The sequence below is a fragment of the Rutilus rutilus genome (assembly GCF_951802725.1).
Source record: "Rutilus rutilus genome assembly, chromosome: 16".
Lineage (NCBI taxonomy): Eukaryota > Metazoa > Chordata > Actinopteri > Cypriniformes > Leuciscidae > Rutilus > Rutilus rutilus.
Window position 1 is genome coordinate 36,214,362 of NC_140224.1, and position 26,868 is coordinate 36,241,229.

Consider the following 26,868-nt stretch of genomic DNA (forward strand, 5'->3'; position numbering starts at 1 on the left):
CAAATAAATAGTTAAAAAATCATACATTGTGATTTCTGGATTTTTTTTTTAGATTATGTCTCTCACAGTGGACATGCACCTACGATGACAATTTCAGACCCCTCCATGATTTCTAAGTGGGAGAACTTGCAAAATAGCAGGGTGTTCAAATACTTATTTTCCTCACTGTATATATATATATATATATCGCCGCTTTGTCCTCAATTATGCAACACTTCCGGGTTACAGGTGGTCTAGTTTTACCCAAGAATGAGATTATTAAACATGTTTTTAATAACCTCTCACTGAAGCTCAGAGCTCATGGCAGCTCTGCTTTGAAAGCTCTATATGTTATCGCTAAAAATCAATGGGCATCTGTGCTTGCGGTCACGTTCTATAGGGGTTTATATAAGTGAGCGGTCAGCTGGCCTAATGTGGACACCATCACTCAGGGCGAGAGGAGTGGATACTGACAATATTATGTATCGTGGATAGTTCACCCAAAAAAAAGTTTTAGTGTCAGTACTACATTAAACTATTATATATCATGTTGAATATAATGTATAATAATGCAATGGGGGAATATTTGTGGGTCCTGATAATGACAAATGTCTTTTGTTTCCAGTAAAATGTGGACTACATTATTTTAGATATATCTAGTGGAAGCATATTCGTCTAAAATAATTCTGTTTTCAGCTTCAGAATCATGAATATTGTTATTCTGGTGTCTCTATTGTCCTGTGCTTTGGGTTTATTAATTTACACACACAGTGTAATATCAAATTTAGCATTTTAATCAACAGTACATTTTATCATAAGTCTCTGAGTATCGCAATAATATCGTATCGTGACTTCAGTATGGTGATATGAGGGTTGTTACACCCCGACTCAGGACCCTATTTATTTAATTGAAGCACGATTAAAAACAGCCCCGAGTCATGGGACACACAAGTGATCAGAGACTGTGTGATAAATCAAGCTAAACAAACCCAACAGAACCCTGCTGTGCTTTATATCGACCACCATCATAGATCTCTAACTGCTCTAATTGATCGGCGATGCTCTATTTAACAGACAGACTCGTATGGAAGACAAATAATGGCAAATGTTTTTGAAACAGAAAAGCTTGTTGAATTGCAAGCTTGGAAAAAAATATGCATTGCATTATTAACCCTGCTTGCATTTTAACGCATTGTGTTTTCAGGGCTTGCATTTTAATGGGCTGAAATTCAACACGGTTGTAATATTTAAGCTGTGAATATTTCAGTTCAAAATTCTTAAAAATTCAATAATCCATATTCTTCACCTTTCAGATTTCACTTCCAAAATGTTCGTTCTGTTTAAAAATCGACAGGCAGTTTTTGTTCCATTTTATTGCGCTTTACAAATTACATGCATTTTAATGCATTGTGAAATGTTTTGAACTGAAATATTCACAGATTAAATATTACAACCATGTTGAATTTCAGCCCATAAAAATGCAAGCCCTGAAAACACAATCATGCATTAAAATGCAAGGAAGGTTATTAATGCAATGCATATTTTTTTTCAATAGTAGCGCAATTCAACAAGCTTTTTTTGGTTCAAAAACATTTGTCATTATTTTACTTCCACAGACTGGAAACGTCTGGACCGGCTGCCCTGGTCCAATATCACTCACATGCGTTTCTATGTCATCCAATCATGTTCCTGTAACACGGGTTTAATGGCTTTCTAGGTAATGTTATTTGATCCAGCTTTAAGCTGCATTATTTTATAGACGGCAGCTATTTCTGGCTTATGGCAAAATCCCTGCACGTCTGATGAGTTTTTTTGGCCGCAGGAATCTGAGAAACATCTGTAACACATTTACTGTACGATGTTTCGCACGGCAGATTTACACAACAGCTTTGTAACGCTTTCCTCACCGGCGACGGGTCCGTGTTTTCTATCAGGACATCTCAGCATCTGCAACCAATACTTCTCATACAGGCAACAAAAACTAGATATTAAATACTAAATATACACACAATACCACCAGATATTACTCCATCCCCTGTTTGACATTACATGTCATGACATCAATAAATGACAGTAATGTGACAAGCTAAAACTATTGAACATAAATCAATCATGCATAATTATTATGCATGCAGCTTTTATGATATATACAGTACTGGTCAAAAGTTTGGAAACATTACTATTTTTAATGTTTTTGAAAGGAAGTCTCATCAAGCCTGTATTTATTTGATCCAAATATTAATTGCAATATTATTACAATGTAAGTCAGCTGTTTTCTATGTGAATATATAGTAAAGTGTAATGTATTCCTGTGATCAAAGCTGAATGTTCAGCATCATTACTCCAGTCTTCAGTGTCACATGATCCTTCAGAAATCAGTATAATATGATGATTTATGATCAATGTTGGAAACAGTGGCACCGCTTATTATTTTTTATAACCTGTGATACTTTTTTCAGGATTAGAATATAGAAATAGAAATCTTTTGAGACAATATACACTACCGATCAAAAGTTTGGAGACAACAGTGATATTAAAGATTGATAGTGTAGGAAATATTTCTATTTTAAATATACGTTGTTCTTCTTAAACTATATATTCAGATAGAAAACAGCTATTTAAAATTGTAATAAATGCAGCCTTGATGACCATAAGAGACTTCTTTCAACAACACAAATTAAATAGTAACTTTTGACCGGTATTGTACGCATATAGAGACCATTTTGAATATTTCTACTCAAAATATAAGTGTGTGCTGCAAAAAATCAAGGTACCAAAAATGTAAATACAAAGTCTCAGAATCAGATGCAGACATAATACTGATGTTAAAAACGTTTTTAAATACTCAAATTCAAATTGTGGCATATATTATTATACTCATATATGAATGTAAATGTCCCTAGTGTTGAAAATAGTTCATATCAATATTGTTGGTCCTGTGAGTAACCAGGTTAGATAGCACTTCTCTGGATATAATGCTGGAATGACAACAAACCAAACTGAGGTGTTTCGAGCAGTAACCCTGACTGGAGAGAGGAGTGTTGTGAAAGTTGTCCCAGTGGATGTGTGTGAGTTAAGTTACCCGTGTTGTTGTGGTTGTTCGCAGGCAGCAGAGCGCTGAGCAGCACCGGGTGGGTTTTCTCCAGAGCCCAGCAGAACTCCTGGAAATGATCCCTCTCCTTCTTCTCCACCAGAGTCTTGAGGAGCAGATGGACCTTCTCGGCGGAGCTGGAGCAGTTTCTGTCGAGCTCCGCTCGCTCGGCCGGGCTCAGACTCCCTGACTGGGCCAGCAGCTCCAGAACCCGGTCCACATCTGTGACGGACTCCGACAACTTTTCCTGGCACTGCTCTAACAACTCTTTGTGCTTGGGATCCATCACACCCGGTCCGCCCGCTACAGAACGACACAAAGCGCTGAAAACAACGACGCTCCTGTTAAAGAGTTTTTTGTGTGAGATTGAAAGAAGCAAGAAGCCATATTTGCGACTTTAGGAGAGACTCCAACGGTTTTTTTCTTCTTCTTCTTCTTCGGCTCCGGAGAGTCTCACATCTTTGCCAGTTCTCGGTTTCAGATCGATTGACGGTGGTGTGACGGCGCGCGTAACTTTAACTCGCTTTCGATCATTTTAAATTTGTTATAAAGTTTGACAGTTTATCACAAATTCTCGCCGTAACTCCAATGATCAGAGGTGCGGCGGAGCTCCGCCATGACTCCACAACTCCGCAGCTGCTATCATCTGCCAATCAAAGCCTAGCAGAGGGAGGGGCACGGGGAATGGGGCGGGGCTCCCGCCTGCCAATCAAACCGGTTCAACGAGAGGGGAACGAGAAAGGGGCGTGGCTGCTACATGCCACTCAAAGCGGTTAAATGGGAGGGGAACCAGAGAGGGGCGGGGCTTCCGATAAAACACCTAGGCGTTCACTGGCGAGATTATTTCATTATTAACAGATGAGTACAAAGTAACAAAACACTTTCATGTTGTTGGTTTTTTTCTTTTATGCTTTTCCTGTAATCGTCAACTCTTAGATAATGATGTCATCTCTATAAAACTGTTTGAATATAAACATGTGTCCGAATGTTCATATTAAATGCCTGATTATTATTCATGTAAATTTCACTCAGGAATGACCTGTGACGTGACATGCTATAATTCATCTAAAACTATATTAAAGTTATTTTAATTAATTCGTTTTTTTTACATTTGTACTGTTAAAAAACTGATTAAAGGAGAAGTTCACTTTTAAAATGAAAATTCTGTCATCATTTAGTCACCCTCATGTTGTTTCAAAGCTGTAAGAATTTCTTTCTTCTGCTGAACAGAAAGGAAGATATTTAGAAGAATGTCAGTAACCGGACAGTTTTTGGGTCCCAATGACTTCCATAGTATATTTTTTTCCTACTATGGAAGTCAATGGGACCCAAAAACTGTCTGGTTACTGACATTCTTCTAAATATCTTCCTTTCTGTTCAGCAGAAGAAAGAAATTCTTACAGCTTTGAAACAACATGAGGGTGACTAAATGATGACAGAATTTTCATTTTAAAAGTGAACTTCTCCTTTAACTCAAAAACTGTATTTAAAAATGGCGGAAAAGTGTATAAAATATAGTCACATGCATAAAGTGTGTGTTAATGTTAACCTAGAATCCTGGTGTTAAAAATCCACAAATCCATATGTTTATAAGATCAAGCTGAGAAAATAAAACAACCATTGCTCACAAAACAGGGATTGTTTCCGGTTGCCAAGGTTATTTGGCATTTTATCTGGTTGTGGTTTAAACAGTAAAGTCCACAAAGCACAGAATATGATATTTAGGACATGATGCTGGATCTAATGTTTGATTTTCCATTGTTAACTCTTGTGTTGTGTAATGTGTAACCTGAACACACACTCACTGTCCACATAAAACACACACAATAAAATAAGCATTGCAGCTCATAATAAACCATTAAAGCAAAAGGAAGTATTTTAATAAACAGGTTTTAACTTACAAGAAACATTTTGACGTTAGCAAACGTCGGTTTAAAGTTCATTTTCATATTTTTTACTTTTATATCTTTTTAAATATATTTCAAAAATAATATCTTTGGTATTTAGATATTATCAAACTGATCCACGTACTTTGATCAAATCAACAAACAACACAAAACATCACAGAATCCATCAAATTCTTACTGATGATGTTTGTGCTGCTGCTGATTTCCCTCCAAAATGATGTCACTTCCTGTCAGGTGATGTCATTAAGGAAGAGGAATAAGGAAAAAAATAAAAGACTAATGGGATTGAATGCGATATTGAGGACACGGGAAATGTATACCAATTTAAAATATATATGTTTCAATTAAGGATTTGATTGATTCCATAAATTATTAGTTTTTCATTGTTGAAGTTCATTGTGTAGCGCAGCATACAGTATAACAAGACAAAAAAGAAATGATTTCAAACTCTAATGTGTCCATGAAGGGACATGAGAATGTAGTTTAGCTCATGGCAGGATTGATCCAGGTGTAATTTGATGAGATAAAACAACCTGACATATGTGCGATGAGGACCTGAAAGGAGCAGTGCTCATGTGACTGTGTTTAGTGATTACATAACCTCACAATCTCACCGGGTGTTTAATTTGAAAACTCAACGGCGTCTCGACTCCCAGCCTGACTCATGTGAGAGGAGTTTTTTTAGCTTTAGCACTGCTGGAACCAACCAATCACAGCAAAAACGGCGAGTCCGGGGCAAGTTGTCACACTATTTACACTCCAGTGAATACTTCTCAGTGTAGGTTTAAAATATGAATTTCAATTTCTGTACAGATGCAAACCTTAAAGTCTTGAGTCTTACACTGCTGTTTATTGATATATTTATAAATACATCTAAAGTACAACAAAAACATATCTACGCATTATAATAAGCTATTTAAATGCTTTTCAGCAAAATAATTATAAAACAGCACAAAAATGTGTATAAAAAACATGTTTCCAACTGATACATACTTACAAAAAGCACTAGAAATAGTTTCTGAACACTTTTAAAATGTTACATTTATATCAAACCATTGTTTCGGCCAATAGAAATTGCATTAAATCAATTGACCAACGCTTAAAAGATGCGACAACTTGCCCAAAACAGACTTAATTCTCTTGATCTGGCAACTCAGTTCAACTTTTCTGTCCTCTTTTAAAACTGTAGTTTGTACTGTATTGCATCATTCACCGTGGATTCATCTAAATCCCTGCCGCCACTGTAAACGGAGGCAGAATCTGCCTGATTTGAGAGGATTTGTTGATTATATTTATATTATATTAAGCTAAAGCTTTGAGGAGCTCAATGTGTGCATTGAATGTTTAAATCTGAAACTCAGATTACAGAATCTGCTTCTCATAATCTCCATACAAACCCAGATAACAGCGATCGAAAAAGACTGAATATATTATGTCTGATCCCAGATGGCATTTGGGAATTGTGTCAGGCAAATGGATTCAAATGATTATAGCCAAAACACACAGATGATGTCACTGTACACTAATGGAGCAACACACACACAATGGAAGGCCTGAAGTCATGAACTCTTGACCTGTTTGTCCAATCAAATCACTTGTTTCACCCACTGGTACCACCAGAGAGAACATCAGCATTGACCAACCAGGGTTTATGTGCTGATAATGGATGGAGAAGATGCCCTGAAAAATGGATGATGTTATCCTTCTTTGTTTATGCTTTGCATGGATGAAAGTGCTTTTGAAATGCAAATTCAAACTATTTTTATGTCACTTGCAAGCGCACACTGCTACAGCTTGCACTTTTAAATAAGCAAGCACGCATAATAAAACATGGTAGCTTTACAATCAGGTTCCATTAGTTAACTAAATTAGTTCAAGGTAACGTTTTTGTTCAAGATTATATAAATAATGAGTCCATACATCAATGATTCTTCCAAAACGTGTTTTTGTCTTACCCTGATTCACTATGGTAAGACTATTATAGCCTAAGTGTTTATTTTAAAGAGATGTCGGGGTGGTTTTCGCGGGAAATCGCGTACATAGGTCGCTCCCCGTGCGTGTTTCGTCATATCCGTAAACAGAGAAAAGTTGCTCCAGCCGCTTTGAAGCATGTCTGGTGTGGGTGACAGAGGTTAGTTGTCACACGAGATCTTCCTTGACTCTTTTCAAGGAAGTACCGTGTCTATTAATAGATCCTTTCAATCTAAACTATCTCTTAAACCTAATAGTGAATGTTTTATGAGCAGTAGGAGAATCATATTCATCCGCACAGTCACGCAGAGACGAAGCACAACCAAACCAATGTTCTTCCGCAAAATGCACAGTTTTGTTTCTTTATCCCCAGAGGGGTTACAGTGTGAGTTACAGTGTGTTAAAGGTGTACTAAGAATGTATTAATCTTACTAAATATGAATTTCAACATTTGCTAATATATTACTAAAAATCAAACCATTAATGGGCCTGAGCTAACATGAACAAACAATAAACAGTTGCATTTTTATTAACTAACGCAAACGAAGATTAATAAATACTGTAACAAATGTATTTCTTATTGTTAGTTAGTGCATTAATTAATGGGACATTTTGCAAACGGTTTCCCAAAACACAGCAATTGATCAACCCAAAGTAAGAAAAGTAAAGGGGTAGCTGGAGTTCTTAGTCATTCATGAGGTGTTTTTATTAAACAGACACAAATTTTACTAGACAAGATTAGTTGGCTGAGTGAACACATTAAATCACAGGCTAGTAAATCCCTGAAAAAAGCGTAGTCTTCATGGTAATAAACAGTACAACACCAACAGGTTAGAATATCCTGTTAAACTAGTGATTATCAAGATGAAAGATTGGTCACTTTACTGCCATCTACTGCTGCAGCAAAACATATTCATGCTAAAAATAAAAACATGCGCTCACAAAACTGCTCATATTTCACCCCAAACTCATATAGTGGAAATACGAAATTATATTTTGCATGAATAAGAAATTAAGCCTATTTTAGAACCATAAATATGCATTACCATGTTGCAAAAATATTAAAATTGTAAAAGAAAATTCTAATCGTATGCTTTTTTATATGTGATGTTAGTATTTAATATTTAATGTATTTTTTTAGTTCCATTAGTCATGGAAATGTAGGGGGGAAACTGATGAAAAAAAAAAATGTCAATGCAAAAAGATCTTAATGTTTCTAAAATAGGCTTCACTTTTTTTTGATGCAAAATTAATTTCTTGTTTTTAGGGTGAAATATGACACGTTTACGAGAGCTTCACGCATCGAGACCTTCATGATGATTGACAGTTATATTTTCATCTGAGAACGCTTGCATAGAGATCATAAAGCTCACAATATAAAAACTATGGCATATATTTCAGCACTTCAAGGCATTTGAGATTTCAGTGATGATGTTCAGATTGTATTTTTGGTTTGCGAACGACAACCACAGGTTCTGATTCGCCTTTGGCATCAGTTACTGAAGACACTACATGTATATATAGATGCATCGGCAGTTACAAAATATATATATTCTCTAGATATCATGCATAGTCTGATTAGATAGCAAAATAAAACAAACAATAAACTATATTATAATAATGATAATGTCTCTAAGGCACAAATGAAATGCTATTTTGGCTGTGAACTTTATAAAGCTGCGAAGAGAGAGATTACTGTATTAGTTAACATGACACTATTATCTGACATATTAATATATATATATATGGGCAGGATTAATATGACAACACCAAATTATCCAGTCCTCATGGTACGGTGTCTGTCGTCTCGGTTCTTCAGTCACTTCCTCCACACAGCTTCAGCAACAGTTTCTTGTAATCACCAGATGTGTCTCCCTGATGAAAAAAAAATACTTCTGTTTATACCAGTGTGATATATTCATAATATTCTATTTATAGCTACAGGACAAATAAACTCTTTAATTTGCTAATTAATTATACTTAAATATGATATGAATAATATACGCCTCCTAAAATTAAATGACTATAATGTTTTTGAAAGAAGTATTTTATGTATACATTTATTTGATAAAAAATTGTGAAATAATATTATAATGTAAATCAGCTGTTTTCTATGTGAATATATAGTAAAGTGTAATTTACTCCTGTGATCAAAGCTGAATGTTCAGCATCATTACTCCAGTCTTCAGTGTCACATGATCCTTCACAAATCAGTATAATATGATGATTTGATGATCAAGAAACATTTATGATAATTGTCAAATTGTGTTCATACTTTTCTGGAAACTGTTTAAAAGTTTAGAGTTAGTAAGATTATTATAATTTTTTTTAAATGAAAAATTTATCAAATGTTTCTTTTTTTTTTCTTTCTTTTTTCTTTTTTAGATTAGTTAGAAAGAAAGATTAGGTAGAAAGAAAGAAAGAAAGAAAGAAAGAAAGAAAGAAAGAAAGAAAGAAAGAAAGAAAGATTAGTTTGAAAGAAAGAAAGAAAGAAAGAAAGAAAGAAAGAAAGAAAGAAAGAAAGAAAGAAAGAAAGAAAAAAAGAAAAAAGAAATATAAGTTTGAAAGAAAGAATGAAAGAAAGATTAGTTAGAAAGAAAGAAAGAAAGAAAGAAAGAAAGAAAGAAAGAAAGAAAGAAAGAAAGAAAGAAAGAAAGAAAGAAAGAAAGAAAGAAAGATTAGGTAGAAAGAAAGAAAGATTTAGTTAAAAAGAAAGAAAGAAAGAAAAAGATTTATTTAGAGAGAAAGAAAAAAGAAAGAAAGAAAATTCAAATGTTTCTTGACTGGAGTAATGATGCTGAACATTCAGCTTTAATCACAGGAGTAAATCACACTTTACTGTATATTCACATAGAGAACAGCTGATTTACATTGTAAAAATGTTTCACAATATTAGTGTTTTTTTTACTCAAATAAATGCCGCCTTGGTGCAGCAGAAGAGACTTTTATTTAAAACAATACAACATTATTTTAAACTCTTGATCTGTAGTGTATGTACGTCTTATGAATAAAGCATAAGGATAAATGCAGTGTATTGTGTGTGTGTGTGTGTGTGTGTGTGTGTGTGTGTGTGTGTAGCTTACAGAGATGGCTGTGTAGAGAGACTTCCCGAACTGACGCAGATACTCCTGTCTGATGTCCAACATGTCCACCTCAGCGCGGGTCACCATGATGCGGATCAGAGTCCTGTCTTTGGTGCCCGCACCCTAAACCAAACACAAATATCATCATCTTCATCATCTTCATCATCATCATCATGTCATCAACAGGATAAGAGGAAGTGCACGTACAATATATAATGCAAAGAAAACATAAAAATAACCCACAAACAGCCACTTCCCGAATGACCTCAGACATACATTATCATAGCAAAATATGCCTTTATATATGTATATTAAATATGTATATTTATCAGCATGTTCTTCACCTGCATGGCCTTGTGGAGACGTTCAGCAAAATAGGCAGCGGTGTTTTTAATGCACTTCACTGAAACACAGCACAGACGGAGCATGAGTACGAACTCAACTAAACATTACTTCATATTCTACACAGAGGAATACTTTCAATATTATCAGTAATAATACATGTGATCAGTTACAGAATATACATTTGATCATAAGCCTCCAATTTTACAATGTACAAAACTTTAACACACATGTACAGTATATGGTACAATAAATGTTTTATTTGCATGTTTTTAGCCAGATTTGACCATATACTGTAAATGTGTTAAAGGTTTAATTTTAAAAACTTCCTAAACATTGTAAAATGTAAAAAGAAGCCACAGGCAAATATTAACACAAATCACGACACTTTTCCCCAGCTGATTTATCACAGTCCAAAAAGACAATTGTTTTGTATTACAAGGTTTCTGAAATGTTGTTTAAATATGCAAATTAGGCATAATCTGATTAATTATGCACTCATTTGCATAATTCCCCAGAACACAAAATTTGTTTACGTATAAGAGTTAAAGTTTTCACAGAGGAGATCTTGGAAATCTCTTATCATCACTCCATAAATCAGTAAATACTGACATATATGAACAAACTCCTCTGCAAAACCCTTCAGGATATAGATATGAATAAAACTGTAAAGTCTGGTGAATGTAAAGCTGCTGAAGTGGAGATTTCTGACTAAAGCTCACCAGCTTTAAAGATAAGTATTGTTATTGAGATCTACAGACGCAAATGGTCAAAAACAAGCACTAACACATTATTAAAAGACCAAAATCTCAAAATTGACCAGTGCATGAAAAACAATGGTCATATTTGCATATGTAAAACATTTAGGTATTCATATATCATAATATGCATCTTATTCAAAGCAAATGACTCAGTCTTGTTCCTATTCCAGTGCTGTGATTGGCTGTTTCTTGCTGCTCCCTGCTTCATCTGGATCAGCCATTGGCCGATATGTTTTTTGCTCAGGACCAATCAGAGTTCAGTACTCACCGACCGCCACCATGCCGTCCTCCACGTTTCCAGACATCTCCCTGCAGATGCTCTTCTCGATGTCTCGGCCACACATCTGCTGGTACTCATGAAACACTGCAAAACACACCAGGGACCAACGTTACTGTCAAACCTGCTGCAATGCATCACTACATCATATCACATCTATAATGCCTTCATTTTCAGTCTGTTCCTCGTGCAAAGCATCATATGCACTTCTGATGTCATAACTCAACTCAAACTTCATTTATAAAGCACTTACAAAACTACCCAGGCACAGAGAAAATGAAATACCACAGTAAAAACAACTAGCCTAAATCATAACAGCCAAAATTACAAAACCGTATTCAAACGGCAATGAAAATAAACAAGTCTTAATGTCAGCTTTAAAAACTTAAATTTGAAGTCAAATGGATGATTGTTATGATCCTAAATGTTTTTTGAGCTTGTAGACTTGGGGTTTAGCTTTAGTGCGGCACAAAAAATAGCGTAATTTGGAGTAATATGACTAGCGCTGCACCGATCTGAAAAATTTGGCCGATACCTAGAATTCTTTATACTTGAAAGCCGATAACCGATATACAGTGCTATGCATAAGTTTAGACACCCATACTAAATTTGACTAAAAAGAGGAATAAAAAAATCATATTTTGGAAACTGAACTTAATGCCTTAATTTAAAAAATTAGGAAAAATCCAACCTTTAAGGACACCAATTTTCTTTGTGAATGAATAATGTATCGTAAATAAATAAATGTTCTTCCTTAAAATACAGGGTGCATAAGTTTGGACACCCCTATGTTAAATTCCCATAGAGGCAGGCAGATTTTTATTTTTAAAGGCCAGTTACTTCATGGATCCAGGATACTATGCATCCTGATAAAGTTCCCTTGGCCTTTGGAATTAAAATAGCCCCACATCATCACATAGCCTTCACCATACCTAGAGATTGGCATGGTTTTATTTCAGTTAGCCTAATAGCTGGTTTGATTTGCATTGAGAGATGATCTTATGGAAAGTACCCCATGCCAATCTCTAGGTATGGTGAAGGCTTTGTGATGATGTGGGGCTATTTTAATTCCAAAGGCCAAGGGAACTTTATCAGGATGCATAGTATCCTAAAAAAAAAAAAAAAAAAAAAAACTTAAAAATAAAAATCTGCCTGCCTCTATGGGAATTTAACATAGGGGTGTACAAACTTATGCACCCTGTATTTTAAGGAAGAACATTTATTTATTTACGATACATTATTCATTCACAAAGAAAATTGGTGTCCTTAAAGGTTGGATTTTTCCTAATTTTTTAAATTAAGGCATTAAGTTCAATTTCCAAAAGATGATTTTTTATTCCTCTTTTTAGTCAACTTTAGCATGGGTGTCTAAACTTATGCATAGCACTGTATATTGGCTGATAAATCTAAATCCAAATTTTGATTAAATTTTTGAGAGCCTGATTACAAAAACAAAAATTTCACCATTAAAATACACGTCCCAAACACACAATTATAATATTCTCATTATAATGTTATGTAGCCGATATTAACTGTTGCACTGAACTGTATTTTCCCTTTTTGAAGTGATTTCAATCATATTTCAAGCAACTCAAAACCATCATGTTGAACATCTGAAGAGTCTCAGCTGAAGGAAGTAATACATTATTTATCGGCTTTAATATATCGGGCACATTTTCTTATTGAGCCGATATCGTGCATCCCTAAATATGACTAAATGAGGGCAGAGTTTGCACCAATGAAAAGCAAATAATGAAACTGGAACTAATTCAGATCTGCAGAAGAGGATGTTTTCATAGTGTTCATCTATCTTTCTCTCAATGACTGGTGTTGAACACACTGTCCTAGTTCAGGAACCGCAGTGGGCTGGTGGTTTTACCTTGCCTGAGATGAGGTTTACTGCGAGCGCACAGAACCGCATTAAACTGAGACTCATCCGTGCCGACTTTATTCTCTCCCGCGGCGTACAGTTTCTGCAACACACAGAACATCCCACACACGCTCAGCAGCCCGAAATACACATGCACATTAAAACATCAATTTGTTTAAGCAAATCAAATCTTTTTCTCCAACCTGAGCGTCCTGTTTGGCCAGAGAAACATCCACAGTCTCTCTCTCGTCTCGATTACCCTGAGAACACATAATCAGAACTACTTCATCCACACAGCTGTGATTACACTTCCTGTTCATGAAGGGAAACTGATATTTTGTGCTGATCTGCAGCTGATCTGTGTTGTTATTCACTAAGCATAATTGCAAATGTGTTTTTGGTACTTGAAAATTGTGACACTTTAGTTTATGGTCCACTTCTGACTAATAACTCGTTGCTTATTATCATGCATATTACTAGGATATTGGCTGTGTATTAGTACTTATGTACTAATACACAGTACCTGCATTCTATTGCAGGTTTGAGAAGCCCAGACTCACACCTCACACCCGCCCTGATGTGCACTTCACACATCCACCATCACCTCCTGCAACCCCTCTCCTCCCCCCTTCTGCCATCCAACCTGAGCTTAAGGTCTGTGTGGAGGACGTGAGCAGAGTCTTCAAAAAACAGAAGACTAGGAAAGCTTCAGGCCCAGACGGCATCTCATCTGCTTGTCTAAAAGCCTGTGCTGACCAACTGGCCCCAGTCTTCACGCAGATCTTCAACAGATCATTGGAGCAGTGTGAAGTTCCCTGCTGCTTCAAACGCTCCACTATCATTCCGGTTCCCAAAAAAACTAAAATCACTGGACTTAATGACTACAGACCTGTCGCTCTCACGTCTGTGGTCATGAAGTCGTTTGAAAGACTGGTGCTGGCCTATCTGAAGGACATCACCGGACCCCTGATGGATCCCCTTCAGTTTGCTTACAGAGCAAACAGGTCTGTGGATGATGCAGTCAACATGGGACTGCACTATATCCTGCAACATCTTGACAGACCTGGGACTTATGCACGGATCTTATTTGTGGACTTCAGTTCGGCCTTCAATACCATCATCCCTGATCTTCTCACAGCCAAACTGACTCAGCTCTCCATGCCATCCACAATCTGTCAGTGGATCTCCAGCTTCCTGACGGACCGGCAGCAGCTAGTGAGACTGGGGAAACTCACATCCAGGACCCTCACCATCAGCACTGGCGCCCCCCAAGGGTGCGTTCTCTCCCCACTGCTCTTCTCCCTGTACACTAATGACTGCACTTCTAAAGACCCCTCTGTCAAGCTCCTGAAATTTGCAGACGACACCACTGTCATCGGTCTCATCCAAAATGGTGACGAGTCTGCTTACAGACTGGGGGTTGAACAGCTGGCTGTCTGGTGCAGTTATAACAACCTTGAGCTGAACACGCTCAAAACAGTGGAGATGATCGTGGACTTCAGGAGAAACACCCCAGCACTCCCCCCTCTCACCATCATGAACAGCACTGTGGAAGCAGTGGAGTCATTCAGGTTCCTGGGCTCTACCATCTCCCAGGACCTGAAGTGGGCAAATCACATTGACTCCATTGTGAAAAAGGCCCAGCAGAGACTGTACTTCCTTCGCCAGCTGAAGAAGTTCAATCTGCCACAGGAGTTGCTGATCCAGTTCTACTCAGCCGTCATTGAGTCTGTCTTAAGCACTTCCATCACTGTCTGGTTTGGTTCAGCTACCAAATCGGACATCAGGAGACTACAACGGACAGTCCGGACTGCAGAGAGGATTATTGGTGCCCCCCTGCCAACCCTCCAGGACCTGTACTCTTCCAGAGTGAGGAAGAGAGCAGGTAAAATCATCACAGACTCCACTCACCCTGGACACCCCCTGTTTGAACTGTTACCATCAGGACGGCGACACAGATCACTGGCCACAAGAACATCCAGGCACAGGAACAGTTTCTTTCCACAGGCCATTTCCCTTCTGAACACTTAACATGCCCCCCAAAGCATATGCCTGTAAGTGCAATACTCCCACTGTCTAGTGCAATAAACTCAGGTGATATTTATATCTATATTATTCATACTACTCAAAATACTGTAAATATGTTTATAATCTGTAACATGCGCTAGACTCCCACTGTCTAGTGTAATATTCTCTAATTCAGGTGATATTTATATTATTCATACTACTCAAAATACTGTAAATATGTTCATAATCTGTAAATGTTTATTCAGACTAAACCCAACTGTGACCCTACTTTTTTACTTTTATACTATTTTTATTTATTTTTTATATATTTTCATTCTTAGAATTTGTATTACTATGTTCTTGTTGTATTTGTATTTGTATATGTGCACTGGAAGCTTCAGTACCAAGAAAAATTCCTTGTGGGTGCAAGCACACTTGGCAATAAAGCTCTTTCTGATTCTGATTCTGATTCTGATTCTCTTATAAAGCACATATCAATGCCTTATTCTGCATGATCATATTCTACAGGTGAAACTAGATAGATAGATAGATAGATAGATAGATAGATAGATAGATAGATAGATAGATAGATAACCTGAGATCACTGATCATCAACAAATCAAATGTCCAACAAGAGTAAGATGTAGATAGACTAATATGCATCTGTAATATGAATGAAATATAAAAGGCCAGATGATCTCCTGTACCTGAGAGAGAGCGATGAGCAGACGCCGGAAGTGTCCTGACGTGTCACTGCTGATGGCGTCCTCCAGAGATTTACCGTAATCTAAACGACAAACACTGATCTGAGTTCGTCACACACACACACACACACACACACACACGCACACGCACACGCACACACACACACACACACACACACACACACACACACACACACACACACACACACACACACGCGCGTGCGCTGGGGTCTCGCGAGGTCTCGAGAGCGACTCACCTGCCTTATACACCCTCGTGATCTCCTTGATTTCAGCATTACTCCGAGAGGACAGAATCTCGATGAGACAGGCCTCGTCCGTTCCCGCACCCTGAAAACACGGAGAACCATCATCATCATCATCACAGCATTTCCTGGAACATGAGCATCATCTGAAATGTGCTGCGACTTATTTAATGCAAACTGTAACATGTTCCTGAATCAACATTCTAATCAACCAATCAGATTTGAGGGACAAGTTTACAGTTTATGTCAAGTTTAGACTTTCAACCAGCGTTAAGAGCTTCTACATCAGTGGTGTTCACCTATTATTGCCCTTGGGTTGTAGAGAAAACTTCATTTTTAGACAAGAATGCTGTTCCAGGATCAGCTAAATATGTTAATCCTGGAACATGAATTACTTGACCTATAATGCAATTAGCCTGAAGTACACAAACATGCGCACACATTTGGTTTGGTGCTGAATGAGAAGCTCAAGATTATTTGTAGTTTCAGTTTCACTTTTAAATTAAATCATTTAGGCTTAGTGTTTCAAATAAATGCCACTATAAATTATGTTGTCTTTATACTTATATTTTTCATTCTTGCTCTGTTCTGATTAGCTTTAGATTTAACCTTTCTGAACACAGATCTGTAGTAAAATGGTTGTAATACAGGAATGCAGGCTCTAAAACGCTAAAAAAGTGTAAAAAAGTTGTAAAGCAAATGTTCTGAACTAAACATTTATTCTACACAAAATATAAATTTCACAAAATAATTTTGGACTCTCCAATTGATAAAAAAATCAGACATATAAGTTGTTTTCCAAATCTGCAAAGTTTTAAAGATCAAAGTGCATGAGTTAAAAAAAAAGAAAGATTCCTAAAAGAAAGAAGTGATTCTGAACTGAAACGAGTCGTCAGTAATTCAGTCCCACTTCCTGCTGAATCTGCATAGGTTTGTAGCTAATTTGCATAATGCCAGCCTGTGGTCTTGATTGGCTGAACAGCGTCTCTTAGCTCCGCCCTCAAACACTGTAGTGTATCTGAGACTGGAAGAGTTTGGTTCGTGTTGTTCATGTGGAGAAGACGCTGTTTTCTGAGATTGATACGGTAAAACCCACGCCATCGTCACTGTACGTATCACTGTGATCAAGAGCTGAGATTCAGATATGATAATGAGCGTTTTGATTCCGACCAATCACAACAGACTGAGCCATCTGACCAATCAGAGCGAGCAGCTCTAGGAAAGGAACCTCTGAAACCGTTTCAGACACTGAGAGAAAAGAGCTGATGCTGCAATGATGATTATGAGAAAATGAAAGAGTTTTTGAGCCTGAATGCATGTAAACATATTGCAGGAGACTTATAAGGAGACTCCAATTATATGTGATGGCAGGGAAAGGCAATAAAAAAGCATGCCAAGTGACACTGACAGTTAACAGGAGGATTTGTTGTGGACTGAACGGAATTAAAATGCACGTTTATAGTGTTTTTAATGTTTGCAAACGTTTTTTATGCAATAAAAAATGTGACACTAATCGATGCAACTTTCTTTTTTTCTTTTTTTACTTGGTGCAACAAATTTTCCAGAGAATATGGTACGTCCCACTCCTGATAACCACAGCTGGGAAACAAGAAGTGTTTTTATTCGCTGAAAACCTTTTGCTATTAATCATCCTTATATTCACAGCTTTTAAACAAGCAATCAACAGGTTTCTTTCATTTTTGTCATTTTTTCCACAGATGATAATAATCACAGACAGAGAGTCTGGCAGGATTTCTGCTCTCTACTCTGTAATTACCTGCCCGTGTTTCATTAATGAGCTCTGTGTAACACAAGCACCAGCATGAGATCTGTGCTGTAAGCAAGCTAGACTGGGTGAGTGTGTTAGCATGTTTCCCTGCATTAGTTCCAGATCAGTCACTTATGAAGCTGCATTTCAGATAGGATGCTCACAAGGTTTTGAAACAGAGACATTTAAAATCATCATGAAATCACTTATTAATTTTAATGGAATATTGCAGTATTTATCATAGATGATGTATCGGTGCGCATCATTACTGTTTTAAATCCATGTCGCTCGTACTTAACCTTGATGTGGGCGGGGCAACCTGTCACTCACATGAGATGCACCAATGGCAAACCACAACCATCCAATCAATTCCCCACGAACAAAATCAAGCCCCGCCCACATTTGTTCTTATTCCAGAAGCCATTTCGGATATACGCCACAATAAGAAAAGAAAAAACTAGCACAACTTCCATTTCATGCCAACTTTAAATACCGTAGCAAAAAATCTAGTATCTCAATGGATTTGGACACATTTTCCTGGAAAATCAAGGGAAAAATAAAACCTCACCGCAATGGCCTGCTTCATTTCATAGGCATCGACTTGTGCCGGAGACTTCAGCATGTTCAGCACCAGATCTTCAAAGTTTCCCGTCAGCTCTGACTTCAGGTCCTTCACCATATCCTGGAAAACGACATTACGAATGCAAAGTTACACACAAGAAAGCACAATGGCAGATCTTCCACATGCTTTGTTCCTCATGTTCACCTTGCCGTAGGTGGTTTTGTACGCCGCCAACAGCGGCACACGCTGCTTGATGGTTCGATTGCCAAGAAGCTCGATGATGGCGTTCTCATCGGTTCCTGTTGAGCAAAACAGATCCAGTCACTATCAGGACTCGGTATTTAAAGATGTGACTGTATGCAAACATTTCTGTGCTTCAAATGAATCAAAGTCAATCAATGTCTTCTCACCGAATCCCTTCATGGCTTTCCGTAACACCTCGACATCTTTGAGAGGGTCGGCGCCAGGGAAGTCCTTCATGGACCCACGGTATCCCTTCTGAACACATACATCACAGGAAACAGTTCAAATCAGTTACATTTAAGAATGTAACAATTTAAAAATTGTAACATTCTTAAATCTGGAAATGGCATATCTGTATATGCATAGTTCTGTCTATTGTGTATTTTCTATATTTGTATTACTGTATCGTATTATATTTATTAATTAATGTGTTATATTCCTTTTTTTATAGCTTTTATCCCCATGCATGTCTATTTTCTAGCACTGGAAGCTCATGTCACAAACACAAACTCCTTGATTCTGAAAAGATTACTTTTTTAACCATTAAAAAAAAAGAACCAAATATTCAAATTTAAAATAAATATTCGTCCTTGTTTTCATGTAGTGAAATAAATACACATAGTATATATATACACACACACACACACACACACAACCGTTCAAAAGTTTGGGGTCAGGTTTTTCTTTTAAAGAAATTAATACTTTTATTCAGCAAGGATGCATTACATAGACAAAGTGACAGTAAAGACAATTATAATATTACAAAAGATTTTTTATTTCAATGCTGTTCTTTTGAACTTTATATACTTCAAAGAATCCTGAAAAAAACAAATTTATGATGGTTTGCACAAAAATATGAAGCAGCACAACTGATTTCAACATTGATAATAAACAAATGTTTCTTGAGCATCAAATCATCATATTAGAGTGATTTCTGAAGGATCATGTGACACTGAAGACTGGAGTAATGATGCTGAAAATTCAGCTTTGATCACAGGAATAAATTACACTTCACTATATATTCACATAGAAAACAGATGATTTAAATTGTAATGATATTTTACAATTTTAACTGTATTTGATTAAAAAAAATGCAGCCTTGGTGAGCAGAAGAGACTTTTCACAAACATTTCAAAAAAATCTTACCAACATCAAACTTTTGAACGGTATGCAAATGATTAAACATTATTTTATATTCATTTTCACACAAAATATGTCATATTATGGAAGTAAATGCATAGTGAAAGCTATTTCGCATTTACTTTAAACTAAAGACTGTAAAAAAAAAAGAACATTGCGTGTCCAATTTCCTGTTTCAATGGCGAGTTACTAAACCATCGAGGGCAAGTATTGCTACTTCAGTTTCCTGTTTTTTTTGTGTGTGTGTGTGTGTGTGTGTGTGTGTCTTTCTTGTGGAAATTAGCCGTGAAACTAGGCACATTCAGAGAAATTAATTTTTAATGTCAGGGTTTTTTACACTTTATATACTTTTTATACATTTTCTTGACAATTTGTTCCTGGATTTTCATTGTGACAAAGCAATTCTAGATGATGAAACTGTGATTGTGGGAATCGTGAAAATCTAAACCGAACAGAAGCGCACAAGCTTATATTGGCGGATAAAGCGGGCAGTCTCTCACATTGACAGCAGGACCGGCCGGTGGTGTTGGTCCCGCAGGAACGCCGCCTCCGTACCCGGGCATTGACGGGTTTGGCACCGGGGCACCTGGGTAACCTGGCATGGGCTGCTGTCCCGGCGCTGGCATCCCGGGGTAACCCTGAGGCATTCCTCCTCCAGGCTAGAAGATCATGCACATGATTAGTTTCATCTCAGAGTCCAGCTTAAAGAAACAGTTCAACCAAAGATCTGTACTTCTGTAATGCATTTTAAAAAAAACACAATATAACTGATCATGCACAATAAAAGAGGCAGAAATAAAAGGATACTTACAGCTCCAAAGCCAGGCTGGCCACCCCATCCTCCTGCTAATAAACATAAAGAACAACTATGACACAATGTCAATCACAGGACAGATTCAGATTGTTTTACTTAGTGCCTTATCAGCATTCAAAGCTATTTTCATGGCAGTAAATTCAATTACAAAGATACAAATATAATATAAATACAATAAAAACCAAACAAACAAAACCAGCAGGTCATATTTTACAAGATTTTTTAAATTAACATATCAATCACAGGACAACAAACACATGAAAGTCAAAACACAAAGAATCATGCAGCTATAGATGTTTTTACAAAAGATGCATAATGCTTGAAAAGCAGAAATATTTTATGGACTTATGAAATCAATTCCACTTCCCCAAATATTAAAAATATAAACCGTTTTAATGGATTAAAAAAAATGTCTAAGCAAATGAATTCACAAAACTTTAATAATTTAAACACTTTGAACTCCAATTTATCAGCATGAAAACAGATTCATTGTCAAAATAGAAATATTAATATATATATATATCTCAAATATATTATATATTCAAACACTTTCCCCTCCAATATTAATTTGTATCAGCATGAACATTCATCATCATCAACTCAGAATGACGTCTTATTTTTAACTGCCAATCCATTTCATAAGTGCTCAGTACGATTTCATATAAATTGTGATTAATCATGCAGCCCTAGTCTCTGCATACACGAACACCCACAATGCTTCAGCATGCCGAGCTCAAGGCGTTTCCACACGTCATCTCAAACACGCACAGCGCACGACAGAAAACAGAACGCGGGTCAATATATTGTGTTTTTTATTAATTTGGTGCCATTATGCGCAGCTGAGAGAACAACACAGGTTTACTGTGTGTCATAAGCTAGCTTTCTGCTGCTTGCAAAACTCTTCTGAGGAGACTGTGGATTTCCATTCATGTGTTGCCCTGATTCAACGCGCCGTGCGCAAATACACTGCAGGCTCACTCTCGCTCGTATCCAAGGTAAATCATCAACATTATCATCCCTTACATGTGTTTTATTTAACTAAATACATCATAATCAGCTAAAACGCATGCGCAGGCTACTTTACTTCCTGAACAAGCGCGCACCCGAGTCCGTGTTGCTTTCACATTCACGCGAATCGCGAGTGCAACCGAACTCAGAGCTCCTTCTTTAGGTAGCCTCGGGTTCGGGACCCCAGTGCGCACCCGGGTCCACATGACAGCGTTCACATTAGCGATGTTTCATGCAAACCGTGCCCCGTTCCGAACTAAACTGCCAGTGTGAAAGCACCCTTAGATGCATGACAGGAGAAAACGTACTCTCAAGAAATCGTGTATTCTTTAGCACCCTCAGAGTAACCGGACTCACCTGCGGGGGGCATGTTGGGGTAGGTCCCGGGCTGGGCGGCCGGGTAACCTCCAGCCTGTGGTGGGAACCCTCCTCCCGGGGCAGCTGGGTATCCACCGGCGGCCTGGGGGGGGTATCCGCCGGCCTGGGGGGGGTATCCGGCTCCGGGGGGGTATCCGGCTCCGGGCTGGGGCTGATAGTATCCCGCCTGGGGAGGATAGGCTCCGGGTTGGGGGGGGTATCCAGCCGGGGCCTGTTGTTGATACGGGCCGGAGCCGGGGGGGTAGTTTCCACCTGCGGGAGGATATCCGGGGTAACTCATCTCTGACACCTGGAGAACATTTACATGGTTATTTTAAAAATCAGCCATATGCAAAAGCAGAGCAGATTCAGTAACGTGAAGTCTTCACCAGAGCAATTCTGAGGCCCGTTTCTGAAACAGTCAGTTCATTCAGGGACAAAGCAGGAGTGAGGGAGTGAGGGAGTCGTTGAATCATTCATTAGAATGATTCGTTCAAAAACATGGATTCATTCGGCAATGGAAATGAAACCGTGTTGCTCTGAGTCACGCAGACTATTTTTGATGGCAAAATAGACGAAAAAGACAATATTGACAATATTGGGTTTGAAAGGTAAGTCACCTAACAGCCTATTAACTTACTGTTACTGAAACTGAATTGTTGTATAAAATCAATGAGTGCGTTTACATGCACGTTCCTAACCCGATTATGCTTAACCCAGCAAACACAGAACGTTGGCACAACGTACCCAACCTTCTAACAACGCTTTAAAAACATGGCCTAAAGGTTGCAGAAGTGCAATTTGATTACCAGTTTTAATAAAGTTGAATTAACCTAATTTTCTGTCATTTTCCTCTTTCAAAGTGTACACTTGCAGGTGTTGATTATAATTCATTTACTGTTAGGCCCATTAAATAATAATAAGAATAAACAATATTTAAAAAGTATAGAATTATCTAACATCTGATAAAAAAAAAAAAAAAAATGTACCTCAAAACATGCTAAATGGGGCATATCACAAACTCAGACTCTTTCTTGACCCAAGAAATTATAAAAATGTGTTTCATCTCGTGCAGAAGTGCCACAGTCAAAATGCTGCATCTGTACATATAATATACCGAGAGGATAATGTGCGAGTTTGTAAGTTTCCCGCTGACATGTTGGAGAACTATTCCGTTTTTAATGCTTTATTATTAATTATTACGTGTTGACTTCACTACTGGAAAAACCGGACTTACTATTAGTCTTGTAAACGCGCTTTAGGCTACTTGTTTTGCCGGCCTATTGGCATTGCATATAAACCGGGACAACGGGTTATGTCGAGAAACTCATTTTCGTGAGTTATCAGTGTATTGGTGTGCATGCAAACGAGCTCATTATCACATTTGTAAACGTGCTGATATTCGGTAAAAAAAAACAAAAAAAAAACACTTTTGCTCGTGTGATATTGCATATAAATATTAAAAACAAGAACTTATACAGATATTTTTTTCTTGGTTTTTGGAAGCATTTTTATTCATTTCGGTGGCATTTTTGCTCCAAGCTTACGTTAATTTCCGCCCCTGTTGTGCGTGCATGTGTGTGTGTGTGTGTGTGTGTGCGTGTGTGTGTGTGTGTGTGTGTGATGGTGGGGGAAGGGCCGCTTTTGTTCAAGTGAAACGGATTGAGCGAAGCAAAGCCTGCTACTGGTCTTCACCAACAACACCACATCACTGTCATTCTGGTGAACATCAATCATCAGCAGCAACTCAAATGTGATAAATGATGTTAATAAAACAACATCAGAAGACAATTAACCATAAAACTTCAAATGATTGCAGTTCAGCGCTCTACTGTATTTCAGTATATCAAAGTCAGGTCATGCTATCTTAATCGCAATGCACTTATCTGTGAACTAAACAAAGCCTGCTGGAGGCATGAACATGATTCAGCAGTTCAGATGTGATTCTACTGTACGCGTGTCTCGCTTCGTCTTACTGCTAAAACCCTAGACCCCAGAACAACCATCTTTCTTTAATTCATTCACTTTGGTTGACCTCAAAAAATATTCTGTACTATAGATGGATAGATGACTGACTAGATAGATACTAGATAGATAGATAGATAGATAGATAGAGATAACCCTATAAAGAATTTAGAACTTATTTTTTATCCCTAATTGCCGTTTTTGTTTGTTTACAACTGACCGCACTGTATTCCTCCTTTTCCTAGAGCTCCTCCTGCCCGATTTAAGGGAAAAATCGTGTCCATCGGAGACGCCCAGCCGAATAAACACCACAGACACAGTGTAAAACTATATGCAGAATAAGATACGCCGGTGTTTTGCCAGATGAGAAGTTTATTCTATGCATCATCTTTTTACTACTTTAATTCATTTTGATCGAAATCATTTTAACTGTATAATTTATGTCTTTTAATTCCTTTTATAACCGTGTTAATTTCCCTTGCTTTTGTTTTGTGCTTATTTTCCATGTAAAGCACTTTGAATTGCCATTGTGTATGAAATGTGCCTTGCAAAGAAACTGTTTTTATTTATTAATGCACTGAATTACACTAAATATTTAAAAACTCTTATATACATCAATGGTCTACGTTCCTATGAATTTCTTTTTAATGACAATTCCCAGAGCCGGGACCACCCTGTCTGCGTTCAACATCTCAACACACAACTCCTGAAACCTTTCAAAACTGGGAGGAGTGAATATTGCATCACTGCAATCCAACACGGATGAGTGTGATCCCACTGAGCAAACAAGTCTCCGTGTGGAGCGGCAGGTTTATCAGGCGTGCTCTGCTAATGTAGGCTATAGGTTGACAGAAGAATAAATGAGTTTAAGTGACAAAGTTGGTTTTTCAAGTATTTCTGCATGAATTTGATCAAAGATCAAAGTAGATCTTAGAGCAAACGAAATTGTCATTTTGACCACCCCTCTATAAATAAGAGGATTACTCGAATATTTGAGTAATCCTCTTATTTATAAGAGGGGTGGTCAAAATGACAATTTCGTTTGACATTTGACATCCATGACATTTAATATTTTGGTTTTCATCACGGTTTGTATTTCTTCAGAAAAAAAAAAGAACAAAATTAAAAATAAGAGCCAGGGAAGTTTCTGAAATTTGGTTGATTTAACACTGAATGACCCAGAGCTTTGATCATAAAACTAAGCATTTAAATATCATCTAAGACGTATTATTGGCAGATATAGAGTGACAACTGACATTTACATGCATTTTATGTCAGTCTCTGCTATACTGTTACACGCTCAGAAAAAAAGAGGTACAAAAGCAGACACTCGGGCGATGACTTTTTAAACGGTACACTTTTGTTCCTTTTAATATGCACACAAAAGTGAACCTGGAACTGCCCCGGGGAAAGCTTTTGTACATCTTTTTCTGAGAGAATATAAGGATCTCTTTGATTACAAGCATCAGAATTTCATCTTATGTTTTATCCATATACATATCAGCATCTGCACCAAATTGCTTATGTTTACTCAGTTTGAGTCTTTGAATAAAATTGAGGTGGGTTTTTTTTTTCACAAGCTCAATATTCTCACCATATCATATAAAACACTTTCCTATAATTAAATCTTTTTAAGTAACAACTTTTACATTTATTTGCAATTTTAAGATTAAACTTACAAATCTAGTAGAAACACTTCAGAAGTGCATAACTAGAAACACATTTGATAGGAATTTCAACTAATTCTTCAGGACACACTTTTAAAATCCCCTTATATTTCCTTTTTAAGGGCCAGAAAACACATACGGTTTAGTATTTGTTTAAATATGGTTCTTATCTGGTTCTAGGACTTGGACATTTATGCACAGGTTAATTGTTAAGGGTTCAGTAACTTTCTGTGACTGCATGCTATAGTAACCAGTGGTTTAATTCTGCGTTAAAGCCAGTGATCAGTGGTTATCCTGATTTTACTAGAGTAATGCAGCTTTTCTCTTACACATCTCATGTCTGAACTTGTACTGATTAACTCTCAGTACGACAATTGCACACTACGCACACTACACACACTACGCACACTACACACGGTTTGACCATTCAGCATCGCTCTCTGCCTAAAGAAAAAAAATGGCAGCCAAATATTTCAGATTTCACGACAACACACCCTGGAAAAATCTGAAACAACACACATCTTAATCCACAAACACTTAGAACATTCGACAGAGTTTTCGATGGCAAACATCTGACGGACATTTTAACGCGGATTAATGCGGAATGGTTACATTGTATCACGCGCGTTCTGTAAACACACGCGCGTCACAGTGAAACCCGAACAAACGCGCCAAACACTCGATACATTGTTGTTTTAACGTAGAAAACCATTGTAAAGGCAACACTTACTTGGATGTGTGATGTGATGTGATGTGAGGAACGGATCTCGTGAGTTTGGTCAGAATGAGGAAGTGAGGGAGGGCGTCAGTCTGTCACAGTGGGTGTGACTCGATCCTGTCCACATACAACCACAAACAAAACGCAGGCCTATCCCTGTTCTCAAGCATATATATGACCCCTATCCTATACGTGTTCTTCTTCTAAAGTAAATCCAAGAGGCGTGTGCCTTGAATAATGATTTTGTTTGGGTTGTTACCAGGACGTTGCAAGTATACATTTTATAAATGCATTTTTTTACTACTTATATACAATTAGCTATTTTACTATCCCTATTTGTTTTTAGTTTTTAATTACTAAGTAAACTAAAA

General features: G+C 37.4%; 2 protein-coding genes across 5 annotated transcripts in view; both read right to left on the bottom strand.

Annotated features, from left to right (window-relative positions):
* dlg5b.1 (discs, large homolog 5b, tandem duplicate 1) overlaps positions 1–3,717 on the bottom strand; it is a 48,052-nt gene extending 44,335 nt beyond the window's left edge. For all 4 annotated transcript variants that reach the window (XM_084433968.1, XM_084433967.1, XM_084433965.1 and 1 more), the window contains exon 1: positions 3,062–3,717. In XM_084433968.1, the coding sequence (XP_084290094.1) occupies positions 3,062–3,356 (295 nt within the window). In that variant the 5' untranslated portion in view covers positions 3,357–3,717. The remainder of the gene's footprint in view (positions 1–3,061) is intronic.
* A 3,919-nt stretch (positions 3,718–7,636) lies between these two features.
* On the bottom strand, positions 7,637–26,713 carry anxa11b (annexin A11b). The gene is made up of 15 exons (XM_084433984.1): positions 26,510–26,713; positions 22,148–22,457; positions 20,780–20,814; positions 20,469–20,627; positions 18,996–19,083; positions 18,790–18,884; positions 18,592–18,705; positions 16,250–16,340; positions 15,996–16,075; positions 13,485–13,541; positions 13,291–13,384; positions 11,403–11,498; positions 10,376–10,434; positions 10,032–10,154; positions 7,637–8,823 (listed from the first exon to the last, which is right to left on the bottom strand). Exons 2-15 carry the CDS (start codon positions 22,446–22,448, stop codon positions 8,764–8,766), a joined length of 1,452 nt encoding a protein of 483 aa, XP_084290110.1. The 5' UTR covers positions 22,449–22,457; positions 26,510–26,713; the 3' UTR covers positions 7,637–8,763.
* Positions 26,714–26,868: the final 155 nt, after the last annotated feature.

What these genes read in the sequence shown, in the direction of transcription:
- anxa11b (XM_084433984.1), bottom strand. Translation starts at nt 22,448, where the DNA reads ATGAGTTACCCCGGATATCCTCCCGCAGGTGGAAACTACCCCCCCGGC. An exon ending in CGGCCGGTCCTGCTGTCAAT is followed by an intron (nt 19,084 to 20,468) that starts GTGAGAGACTGC and finishes GTATGTGTTCAG; the next exon opens with AAGGGATACCGTGGGTCCAT. An exon ending in GAAAGCCATGAAGGGATTCG is followed by an intron (nt 18,885 to 18,995) that starts GTGAGAAGACAT and finishes TTTGCTCAACAG; the next exon opens with GAACCGATGAGAACGCCATC.